Source organism: Lactuca sativa, chromosome 4, assembly GCF_002870075.4.
Source record: "Lactuca sativa cultivar Salinas chromosome 4, Lsat_Salinas_v11, whole genome shotgun sequence".
NCBI lineage: Eukaryota > Viridiplantae > Streptophyta > Magnoliopsida > Asterales > Asteraceae > Lactuca > Lactuca sativa.
The window spans coordinates 403,202,067-403,214,988 of NC_056626.2; the positions used below are offsets into that span (position 1 = coordinate 403,202,067).

A 12,922-nucleotide genomic window follows, 5' to 3' on the forward strand; every position below is an offset into this window, starting at 1 on the left:
ACGCAATAAAAACAAACTATAGGAACCTTTTAAGTTAAAAAAATAAGTTAGGGACCAAACGTGCAAATTACCCCAAACCACAGGGGTCATTCGTGTAATTTACTCAATAAGTTAAATACTTATTTTTTTCTCAGAAAAGAATTTTTTTAACCGGAAATTATTGACAACCTGGAAGATTTTCTATTTAATAATGACTTAAATAACATTATTAATTTTAATTTAACCCTTTTAAATTTTATCTTTCCAATTAATCTTTTTTTAAATATTGATGGTTGTAAAGATAATACCGATTTTAAATGATTATATAAGTTGGTTCCTTATATTTTGGGATAGAATTTAGTTTGAGCGGGAAAATATTGACACATGGGTACTAATTCTACTACAATAAATAGCCAAGTACGCTACTGTAAAAGTAGATTGTGACGAGAAATGTCAAGCTTTCAAGAAGGTATGTTCTCGTATATATTTTTTTTCTTTTTCATTTGTTTTGTTGTAATTAAGACTAATTTTATCATACACAATCAGCCATAATCCAGAACTTTAGCAATGATAACAAGAAGCAACAACAAGAAACTGTTCAAGAAAAGCTTCAACAATTTAAGGTCGAAAAACAAAGAAAAGACAGAGAGCGTTGGAAACCTGGAAATGGAATGAGGTTGTTGATCTTCTAAGTTTTGAAGATCAAGAGTTGGATGTTGAAGCTGTGGAAACAACTGATACAGCAGATTCAACAGCATTAACAACATCAACCTGACCAACCAAGAGGCCCCGTGTCACAATTCATAAACAAAACAGATTTCATCAGCTTCATGATGAGGAAGATAGTGAAAATCATGTTGTTATGGGGTGAAGATGATGTAGTCATGGACACCTAAGTATTTTATTTATTAGAGTTTTCTTCTTAGTGTCTCATTTTAGGGTCTTTTTTCTTAGGATTGTTTTTGTTTAAGTTTTAGGTTGTTTTTTATTGATTTTTCAGAATTCTAATGGTTATGGAGCAGGTTCTTTTTTTAATGACATTTACTATTTTAAAAAAATATTAAATAACAAACTGTTTGGAATTAATTTTAAACCAAAATGAACAACTATACTTTTTATTTATGGATCTTTATTTGTGTTATTTGTTGGTCAAATAAAAGAAGTATCTCCTCTTAATACTCAACAAAACTATTTATGGGTAGTTATATTTGTTGGCAAGTACCACGTGCAATAAAAAAAAATATTAAATAACAAACTGTTTGGAATTAAATTTAAACCAAAATGAACAACTATACTTTTTATTTATGGATCTTTATTTGTGTTATTTGTTGGTCAAATAAAAGAAGTATCTCCTCTTAATACTCAGCAAAACTATTTATGGGTAATCATATTTGTTGGCAAGTACCATCTGCAATAAAAAAATGATTAGGATATCATAATAAAGGGATGCAAAATAGCATTGTACTAACCATTTGGGCGGACAATCCAATAAATGTAAGACAACGCAATAAGTAACAATGTATTTTTTTTATTTGACACTTGTTACTATCAATTTTTTGCAATTATTTTTTATTTTTATCTAAAGCCCGAAGTAAATTGCTAATTATAGCAATAACTATTCAAGTACATTCAAATTCTTATAATCAGATATGTTTGGAAACATATTTATTCAAGATGAATTTAGAGTAGGATATTGTGATATATGATAGCTTATTATAGAATCAAACTTTTATTTTTTATATAAAATATTAACATTTTTTAAAGGACAACGTCTAATTGCATAAAACACTGAAAGTAGAATTTGGTAATAGAAAAAAATGAAAGTAGGATTCTGTGATTTCTAAAAGTAAATTATATACAGAAAAAAATGAAAGTATGATATTATTTTCATGTTATATTACACAAATTAAATCATTACCACAATAGAGAGTTATCTTTAATGACGTTTAAAAAAAAATTGGTGGTCAAATTCATCTGTTATATCTAAAATGGTTATATTGATAAAATGTTCTACTCATATTGAGTTGTAGATAAATGACGTTGGTGTAACAGTAAGTAGGTCATTAGAAAATGAAAATAACATATTTTCAGGTTAATTACAAGTAGCTTTTGTTACCAAACAATATTGTTATTTCAGAAAGCACCATGCATTTCAATGTTAAACAGCTAAAAAATGAAAATTGATTTTTTGTTAAATTAATACAGAAATTTTGATTATTTATTAGATAAAAGGATAATGTATATCCAAATAGATGATGAATTTTCAAAACAATATTTGAATATTCATGCACATATATATGAATTGCATCTTATCTATTCATAACAAACTTTAAACATATAATATTAGATTGTATATTTATACTATCCATATCGTAGATGCATTATAGTCTGTCATTGACAAACAAATTTCGCAATTCAGATAAAGAGAGAACACCCTCACCATTTCCACAGTCTGCACATACGTATGTCTTCCATATTCTTAAACTATATTTTTTTACTTACTCATGTATACAAAATATTCATTAACTGTGTTTTTCGTTCTACATGCATTAACAATAGGGCTTCTTAACAACAATCTATTCTACAGGCATTAAAAAAAGGTATGTTTCTTTTCCATTAGATTATATGTTACTAAAGTAATATGTATTAGCAATGAAGAAAGCATAATTGCTTGTAATTTCTATTGAGTTTATGTAGTAGTTACACAAAGATTAAGCAATATTATTGTTATTATACTATTAGTTAATTAAGCATATCTGATTGACTAAGAAATTTAGGATTTACCTTTTGAAACCATGAAAATAACACTTACTTGTAAACGTAGCTTTGTTGCAGTTAGTTTCTACCCTTACCAAGTTGATGATTCTCCCTGAAAACATCATATATAATAGAAATATTAAACATACTGTACGTAATATATATGTATGTATTATGATTGGTAACATGATTTTATATAATAGAATAATCCATACTCCAATTCCATCCTTAATTTATAAAAACAAAATCACCATAAAATCCACAAAGCTAAAGAACAATAAATTTACATTTAAACAACTTCATAAATTTAGTTACCTTTGTTGCATCTCCATGTAACTATCGGACCAATGATCCTCTTTTGATCCCTCGACATATAACTCGTAATCATGAATTAAAGCCAACACTTAAAGCCATAAAACCCTCAGTCGAGAGCATCGAGATGTAATTGATGAATGCATCTCTCAATTTGTAGAAAGCATAACTAGATCTGCAGATATGATTTTAGGGCATAACGAGAGTAATAGAGAAAATACGGTCTTATGGCATCATTGATTTATACAAATGAGGCAAGAGAGAGAGATGAAGAGTTTCGCCGATTCAAATTGTAACATCCCGAGTTCAGGAGTGCAAGTTTAGGGTTCAAAGTGAAAATGTGAATGGACAACTCGGCGAGTCCATGGGTGGACTCGGCGAGTAGGGTCGCGATTCTGGTCGCGTGTTAAGTGGCCAACTCGGCGAATCGGCGGCTGGACTCGGCGAGTTGGTGCTGTGTGGAGAAAACCCTAATTTCGGGGGTTGAGCCCTATATAAAGGACATTATACCCTCTCCCCAACCTCCTTACTCTCCCTTGAAGTCCAGGAAACCCTAATGTGCGTTTGTGAGTGATTTTGAGAGCTTTTGAACCTTGGAGAAGTGTTGTGGAAGAGATCTTGGAGAGATAAGAGGCTTGGAGCAAGGGGCTTTGCAAGGATTTGGATTTCTCTTCTGTTGGAGCTTTCTTTTGAGGTATTATTTCGTTGCTTGGGCTATTATTCATCTATATTCATCATTTTGGAGTTTTGGGAAGGCATAACTTGTGATATTTTGAGTGTGGAAGTTAGATCTGAGGTTGCTACCTCAGATTTGGAATGGAGAAGGTCTAGAGTGCATTAAAGTCCCTGTTCTTGAGTGATTGGTGAAGCCATCTTGTCCCAAACCCTAACCCTAGAGTGTTATATGCTTAGATCTCTTTGGATTCACGTAAAGTTTGCCACTTTATGTGATGGATGGGTTGTAGAAGGGTAGATCTATGGTTTGGATCATCTGCATGGCCTTGAAAGCCTCTGTATGGGTTAAGACTTAGAGGTACTCGGCGAGTCACAAGGGTGTATTCGGCGAGTTGCATGAAGATAGGCAAGAACTCGACGAGTTGGAAGAACAACTCGGCGAGTTGGTTAAAGATAGCCTTGGACTCGGCGAGTCTGATCGTGAGGTCCTAACCTTTTTCTGGTTAAGCTGTGAATCGGTGAGTCAAGGGATGACTCGGTGAGTTGAGTGAGAAAGGACTCAGAGTTTGTTGGACTCAGCGCGTCTTGGGGCGACTCGGCGAGTTGAGTCGCGGATTGGGAGTTCTGAGCATGGGGACTCGACGAGTCAGCGGGTTGAGTCGGCGAGTAGAGTCAGTCAGGAGGTTGACCTTGACTTTGACTTTGACCAAGGGTTGACCAATTGACTTCCAGGGGCATTTTGGTAATTGTTGGCATTTGTTTTGAGTTCAGTGTTTTGGTGTTGGCTTGTGGTGGAGATCGTGTCAGTGGTCGAAGCAGCTTGGTCTTATCTCTTCAATCATCAGTTGTAGGTGAGTTATCCTCACTATATTGACAGGGTCTATGGCACCAAGGTCGGCCCTTTATCGGATTGTAATCCGGGTATCGTTGTTATGTTATTGCTTTGCTATGTTTGCATCCTGGTAGTTAGGATGGTATATGTTAGAGACCTGGTGAAGGTCGAAATCCTGGTATATAGGATGATGCTATGCTAGTGACCGGTTAGGTCGGTATCCTAGTTAGGATGATGTTATGTTATGTGATCTGCTAGATCGGTTTGATTGGATGTGAATTGTTATACGATTGAATGTTTATGTGCACATGGTTGTTGGACTGGGGTTGGGTTGAGGCGGGTCCTACTTTGTGCTGTAGGCCAACATACCCAGGGCGGACCGGTTAACCCGAAGGCCCCGCGAGCGGTCCGGATAGGCTGTAGGCCCCAAGAGCGCGGAGTAGACGTGTCGAGGCTCGGAGAGTGGACCAGGCCGACTGAACGCCCAGTGCGGGCGGACCAGTCATACTGTAGACTCAGAGAGTGGACCAGGTGGATTGAAGGCTCGGTTCGGTGGACCAGTCACACAGTAGACCCGAAGTGCATGGCTGTTCTGTGTTCTGTTATGATATGGCATGTTGTGCGTGTATGGTATATGTGGTTGTTATTTTGGGGGTATCTCACTAAGCTTTCGAGCTTATAGTTGTGGTTTAATGTTTTTCATGTTCTTCATGAGACCATAGCAAGGCAAAGGCGTGATCGTACCGCTCATCATGATTATGTTTTATGATGTGGTTCTGGGAAGACTCTGATAATAATTGTATTGAAAACCTTTTTGTAATAACTTTATGAAACTGGGTTGTTTTTGAAAAGTTAAAATGGTTGAAATTTTTAGAGTGTTACAAGTTGGTATCAGAGCCTTGGTTTGAGTGAATTGGAGGAACATTCATGTGAATCCAGTCTCAAATCAAGGAGAGTTTTCAAAAGAGAATTTAAAAAAAATGGTTTTCAAAATGAGTAAAAGAGGACGCAGGGGTGTGATTAGCCGGGGCCAATAAGTAACCCCAAAATACCATACATGATATTTGTTTTTGAGCTATGATAGAATAGCATGCTAGTATTAGGCTAGGGATCTTCAGGATTTCATGATAATGTTGCCTGATTTATGATGCCTGCTAGCCTAGGGTTTCTTCCATGGGAGATTTCCAGTGTTCCTCTAGGAGTGAGGGTTGAGTGCTTGTTATGTATGTTCTTCACTAGGGTGTTGTGGTGATACTTGATACAAATATGGGTAGGTGTGGAAGGTAGTATGGGCCCGTACTACTGAAAGCACAGGACCCATACGCGTATCAAAGAAACCACAACCTCTAGGGTTGGGTTGGGGGTTGGTTCCCGGGTTAGTGGGAAGTATCTGAGATCTTGCGGTGTTTTTTAGTATGGTGGGTACGAGGCATGCTGGGAGTGGATCCGGGTCAGGATCGGGAGCAGGAGAGGGCGGTCAGGGTGGGTCAGTACCGCCCAAGGTTATTGGTCAGATGAGCACAAGCGAGTTGGATGCTAGGATTCGTGAGATCCTGCATGATGAGGTTGTTGCGTTATTCCGGGCCGAGTTTCCGGAACTGTTTGGGTCGATCAAGACCGTTATGGTTGAGTATTTTGATGAGCGCTATGCGGCTCTCACAGAGACGGCTGTCGCGACGGCTACATCGGTTGTAGCAGCGGCAGGGGGAGGAGCCAGTAGAGGTTTTCAGTATCGGGACTTCGATAATACGAAGCCCCCTACCTTCGATGGGGTTCAGGACCCGATTGTTGCTATGAGATGGTTGTCGGATGTGGAAGGGTGTTTCTTTACGTGTTCATGCCCTGCTGATCAGAGAGCGAGGTGTGCTCTGAACCTGTTGAGGCTCGGGGCGAAGGATTGGTGGAGGTTGACCACGGGGTCATATTCGGATGCGTAGAGGGTTGCAGTTTCTTGGGATCAGTTCCGGAAGATGTTTAGCACTCGTTATGTTCTGCGGGTTGAGAGAGAGAGGTGGCTCAGGAGTTCTTGGAGTTGAAGCAGGATTCAGAGTCGGTGACGGAGATCACCAGGATGTTCACTGAGAGGGCGATGTTTTGCCCTGAGTTTGCTTCGGAGCAGGCTCAGATGTCCCGATATCTGAGTATGTTCAAGAGGGATATCAGGCAGTTTGTGTCCATGCAGAGGTGCGAGACCTTGTTAGAGTTGCAGGAGGCCGCCAGGCGGCGTGAGTTGGAGATTGAGTTGCAGTTGAGAGAGTAAAGGCAGGCCCCAGCACAGTCTCAGCCGGCGCCGAAACGGTTCAAGACCGTTGATTCTAGATTGGGAGATCAGAGCAGCCGCACTTGTGGGAAGTGTGGGAGGGGTCACATCGGAGTTTGTAGGTTCGGTGGTGCGTGCCGCAAGTGCAGAAAGGAGGGGCATTATGCGCAAGATTGTCGGCAGACAGCCCCGGTTCAGGATTTGAGGATTTGTCATCACTGCCATCAGGTTGCACACTTGAGGGTCAACTGTCCATAGCTTGCTGCAGGACCGGTGTAGGCTTTAGCACCGGCCACATTGAGGATTACGGGTGGAGGTCATGGTGGAGTGGAGCCCCCAAGGGCTCAGGGTCGTGCTTTTCAGCTTTCAGCAGAGGAGGTCAGGGCAGTGTCGGATGCAGGTGCGGGTATGTTTATTTCTTGATATCTTGATGTATTGTGATTATTATGGAGTGGTGTATATCTGCTAGTCTCGTTGTGTGATTTTTGGTATTATATTCGTTTGTTCCTTGAGGGTTATGGTATGATTAGGGTTTGGTATTGGGAATTTCATTGGTTATCAACCATGGGAGCTATTAGCGGAAAATCAGGCTTTTGGTCTGAATGTCGGGTAGCATCTGCAGTCTGAGGAGTGGTTAGCTGAAGTTCAGGCTTCTTTCGAGTCCGAGATGATCAGTGCTGATATGTGATTTGGTGAAGGTTGCTCGTTCTTGTGGGAATCAGCTCGCATGTAAGGGAATGTTGTGTGTAGGGTTGTTAAGGGAGGTCGGTTATGGCGACCGGTGGTTGTTAGTCAGTGCTCTAAGTGGAGGAGAATTGGAAATTCTCCGGAAGATCGATAAGCATGAGTAGTCGATTAGCTGTTGGGGATTCAGCAGTGGTTCGGTCAGCCAAGAGCATAGGCTGGTATGAGCAAGTGACAGGCAGACGGGGTGGGATACAGACCAAGGGTGATTGATTGTGGAAGGCCTGGGATCGGGCCGGGATTGAGTATGTAGGATGGAGATAGAGTTCGGAGCCCCTAGAAGGCTAGAACAGTATGCATGGGAGAGTTTTCCTAGAAGGATAATTCGGGATAATGAATGCTTGAAGAGCGGTCCGGATAGACTGAAGGCCGGTGGGCGTACCAGTCAGGCCGAAGGCTCGGAGGACGGTCCAAACAGGCTGAAGGCCCTGGAGGGCGGTCCAGACCTGCTGAAGGTTCTGAGAGTGGTCCAGATTGGCTGAAGGCCTGGTAAGGCGGTCCAGTCTTGTTGAAGACTCTGCATGTGTTGATTGATCTGTATGAGGAAATGGAATGAGTATGTCGTGATGTGATAGCATCAGAAGGTCTGGCCCTGGGTATTGAACGCGATTAATGGAAGGTAGTGCATGGACTCGAGAGTCCTTTCGAGCGGATTCAGAGCATGTGTGGTGCCTGGGATAGCGGTTATGCTATAAGGGAATGGCGTAGCATTGGGTGAGAACCGTGGCACTTTTTGTAGTGATAAGGCGGCCAAGTAAATTTCCTTGGATAAGGAAAGGGAAGGGTATGTAGCTCCGAGAGGGAGTGTAAGTTCACGGAAGTGAAAGCGTTAGTGCGGAGGTATGATTGGGGTGTTCCAATTATGGTTATTGAGCAGTGTGTCTGCGGCAGTGGTATGGTATCATATCCGGGTTGGATGTCTGCTGAGGTCACGGAAGGAATTCCGAGGGTGTAGAGCCAAAAGGCTCGGAAGGGATGCAAATATGGAGTCTTGGATTCCCAGTTGATTTTGATCAAGGAATTTTGTATGTAGTGGTAATTCATCATAGGGGATGTTTGGAGGTGTCGTCAGTGTGTCGGATTTTCCCAACCTGAGGATGCTAGAGCCAGTTCAGCATGTGTATGTAAATGTGGATGAGAACTCATGGGAGTTACTCTGAAGCTGAAGGATGTGTCCTCCTGTCAGTATGGAAGGGGTAGATATGGGCTCAGGAAGGGAGCAGGTTAAGCCTCAGCAGTGAATTCAGTGAAAGATATGTCTGTCAAGGAGAAATGATAGCAGTGTGGTACCGGGTCGGGATCCCGGTGGTTTGGGGTTATCTCCAGCTCGTATGAATCGAGTGATTGTTGTGATCTGGAACAATTGAAGTATCGTGGAATGGTACTCGGTTGATAAGTGTGGTTATCAGAGGATGAGGCCGGTGGCCGGCTTGAAGCGGTGGTCAGGACACCGCAGGGGGAAAGTCGGGTTTTGGGTTTCGATGGTTGTGTTTTGAGGAACCTAATCTGGTTAATGCTAGGTGATGCATTGCGAGAGTAGTTCTGGAGTTGTGTTGCCGCAGGCTTCGAGGACGAAGCCTAATTTAAGTGGGGGAGAATTGTAACATCCCGAGTTCAGGAATGCAAGTTCAAGGTTCAAAGTGAAAATGTGAATGGGCAACTCGGTAAGTCCATGGGTGGACTCGGCGAGTAGGGTCGCGATTCTGGTCGCGTGTTAAGTGGCCAACTTGGCGTGTCGGCGGCTGGACTCGGCGAGTTGGTGCTGTGTGGAGAAAACCCTAATTTCGGGGGTTGAGCCCTATATAAAGGACATTATACCCTCTCCCCAGCCTCCTTACTCTCCCTTGAAGTCCAGGAAACCCTAATGTGCGTTTGTGAGTGAGTTTGAGAGCTTTTGAACCTTGGAGAAGTGTTGTGGAAGAGATCTTGGAGAGATAAGAGGCTTGGAGCAAGGGGCTTTTCAAGGATTTGGATTTCTCTTCTGTTGGAGCTTTCTTTTGAGGTATTATTTCGTTGTTTGGGCTATTATTCATCTAGATTCATAATTTTGGAGCTTTTGGAAGGCATAGCTTGTGATATTTTTGTTGGAATAGTGTCTAAGGTTGCAACTATATTAGGCAAGTATTTGACCCGGTTGTGCATGGTCCTTTTGGGTAGCCTTCACCATAGCAACTTGATAGGATGATTTATTAAGAGAGAGTAAATATTATTAGTATATTATGAGAATAATATAAAGAATAATATATTGTTATTTGATTAATATAAGTCATAAATTAATTGGAATTAATTTGGTGACTTAAATAGATTAATTAAATAAGAGGGTATAAACTGTCAATTGTTTAATAGTTAAACTTTAGACTGTAAATCCATATTGATATGTATTGGACGGATTCTAGAAGCTAAGGATAGCTTCAAATCGTCCAAGGGGTTATCTAAGGAATGGATTTGGATAGCCTTAAGAGAAGATTATCCAATTAGGGTTTAGGTTGTAACCCTTAAGGAGTCTACAAGTATAAATAGACCCTATGGCATGAGGAAATCGGCACTTCATCAAAAGTAAGAAAACCCTGGCCGATTTCCTCCCCTCTCCTCTCTCCCAAATCATCCTCCTTGCTATTTGGTGTTTGTAAGCCATTAGAGGAGTAACAATTGTGACTCTAGAAGCTCCAAGACAACAAGATCAACAAGGAATTCAAAGGTATGATTCTAGATCTGTTTCAATATTGTTATTACACCTAAATAGTTGTTAGAAGTCTTGGATTCAAAGCATGTTTAATTAGAAAGCCTAGATCCAAGCATTAGGGTTTTGCATGCGCACATAGGAAAGTTCTTATGGCTAAAACTCATCAGTGGTATCAGAGCCTAGCTTGGTTTTCATTAAATTGATGCTTATTTGTTTGAACCGAAACTGAAAAATTCGATTTTTGTGTTTCTGAGTCATGGACTCGGCGAGTTGGCCTGACTCGGCGAGTCCCATGGTGCACTCGGCGAGTCCAAGCGTCAGGAATGGCCAGATTCGGGATTTCTTCATGATTATCTTATGGAAACTTACCTTAATCATATTAGATCAACCCTAATCCGATTTTTTGATATATATGACTATTATCTTGATCTAATTAAAGATATTTATCAACTAATAAAATATTTAATTTCCTTATATGATAATTAATTAATTATTTTGATTATTTTGGTAATTATCTTGAAAGAAATCTTGAATAAATCAAATATAGATAATTAGGAAATTAATTGTTAATTAAAATTTTTTTTATTTAATCCTTCATGTTTTAAAAGTTTAAAACTTGTCCTCAAGTTTTGAAATTTATATTTTGTGATTAAAAGTTTTAATTTAGACAATTTAAATTTCAAACCCTAGATTTTAAAAGGTTTAAAATACAACCCTATACTAATATAATATTACAAGATTAATATATATATATATATATATATATATATATATATATATATGTATGTATGTATAACTAAAATGCTAGTCTTACCGTTAGTAGGCCTCATTCACGAAGTCGATCTGTAAGGTGTGTATAAGGTTGCGGCCTATAAAATGGCGCTTAATGGGTGTACACTCACACCCACCGCTTGCTTGATCGGTGGAGGGTCGTTAGTCGAACGGGTAAGATAGGGCAACCTCATCCTCTCATTAAAAGTATAATAGGAAATACAAAGTAACTACACATATTTTTAAAATTTCCCAATCTTAGTTACTTTAGGAAAAGTGAATTGATGCAATCCCATGAAATTACACTTTGCACCCTTGCTAAGAAGTTAGTGGAGCGTGTGTGGTTTACCGGCACACTAATTGGTTATAAGCAAAGGTGGCAAAGGGTGATTCATTGTTTATCATAGTTCGATGGAGCGTGTGTGGTTTACCGGCACATCGAATAGGTGATCGTTACAATGAAGGCACCATGTGAATTTGCATGGTAATTCACACCCGCTTTGTGATCCTCGGTATCCCAGTCACAAACAAGAGGGGCATATCGAAATTTAAACATGCCATTGAATAGTTTCAATGAATCTCATCCGAACCTAGGAATTCTCAATACATTTAGGACTTAAAGTTATGGTTTTATGGTGGAGAATTAGTGAATCGTCATTCACTTACCTTCAATTTATTTGCATGTTAGATTACGGCATCCCTTTTCTAATATGTAAATGTTGTTGTTGGATCCTAGCCCTAATTTTTCTTATTGGGTGATAATTAGGGATTCATATTCTAATCTATCTTTGTCCTTTCTATTTGTAGATGTCGAACGCCAACAACGCTGCTGCTAGTTCTTTCACGTTGATGAGCCTTTGCCAAAAGATCACCTTCGATGGAAAGAACTTTAGCGAATGGATAAGATACATTCGCACCATTGCTCGCTATGAGGATAAGGAGTATGTCCTCGATGAGAAGCTCGAGAAAATCAACCCTGAAATTGCTACTCCGGCTGAAATTACCGCTTTTGAAACTCATGAGCGAGATGCAACGAAAGTACATTGCATCATGATAGCCACCATGAACTCCGAATTCCAAAAGTCCTACGAGGACATGTACCCGTACGAGATGCATCAAGACTTATTGGAGAGATACCACCAAAACGCGAGACAAGAGCGTTATGAGATTTTCACTAACATGATTTCCGCTAAGATGGGTCATGGAGAGTCTCTTACCGTGCACCTGCAAAAGAGGCAAAGGTATGTCGACCGCCTTCGCAAGTTAAATGTTGACTTTGGGGAAGACTTGGCGATCGACATGGTGCTTCACTCTTTGCCTCCGATGTACAACCAATTTAGGATGACCTACCACATGAACAAAGAGGAGGTCACCCTAAGCAAACTCCAAGGTCTCTTGAGGGTCGCTGAGAGCAACTTCAAAGACAAGTCTGTTGCACCAACTCCCAATCCACCCGCTGCTCCTGTCTTGGCTATTGGTCAAGGAAAGGGAAAGAAGAGGAAGGCTTTGGCTAAGAACTATCGCAAGGTTAAAGCCCGAGATGGTGCCTCTTCTAGTGGGACCAAAGTTGATCCCGCTAAGCCCTGCCCTAACCCTAAGGAGGCAGAGTGCCAACACTGCCACAAGATAGGACATTGGAAGAGAAGCTGCCCAGAGTACCTGCAAGCCATCAAGGAAGGAAAGATCAAGCCATCTTTCGCAGGTATATATACAATTAAATCTAACGATTCTAATCATGCTATTTCTTGGGTTCTTGATACCGGTTGTGGTTACCACATTTGTTCTAATGTGCAGGGAGTAAGAAGAAGTAGGGATGTGGAGCAAGGAAGGATTAATCTAATCATGGGGAACAGAAGATCGTCACCTGTGACCAAGATTGGAGTATATTCTTTAGTACTTAGGAATAATT

The 12,922-nt window shown here is 40.3% G+C and overlaps 1 protein-coding gene across 1 annotated transcript in view; it reads left to right on the top strand.

The window, feature by feature from the left end:
* Positions 1-429: 429 nt before the first annotated feature.
* The window catches only part of LOC111920477 (uncharacterized), a 28,597-nt gene continuing 16,104 nt past the window's right edge, over positions 430-12,922 (top strand). The window contains exons 1-3 of the mRNA XM_023916052.1: positions 430-448; positions 526-655; positions 980-1,001. Coding sequence (XP_023771820.1) covers positions 430-448; positions 526-655; positions 980-1,001 — 171 coding nt within the window. The remainder of the gene's footprint in view (positions 449-525; positions 656-979; positions 1,002-12,922) is intronic.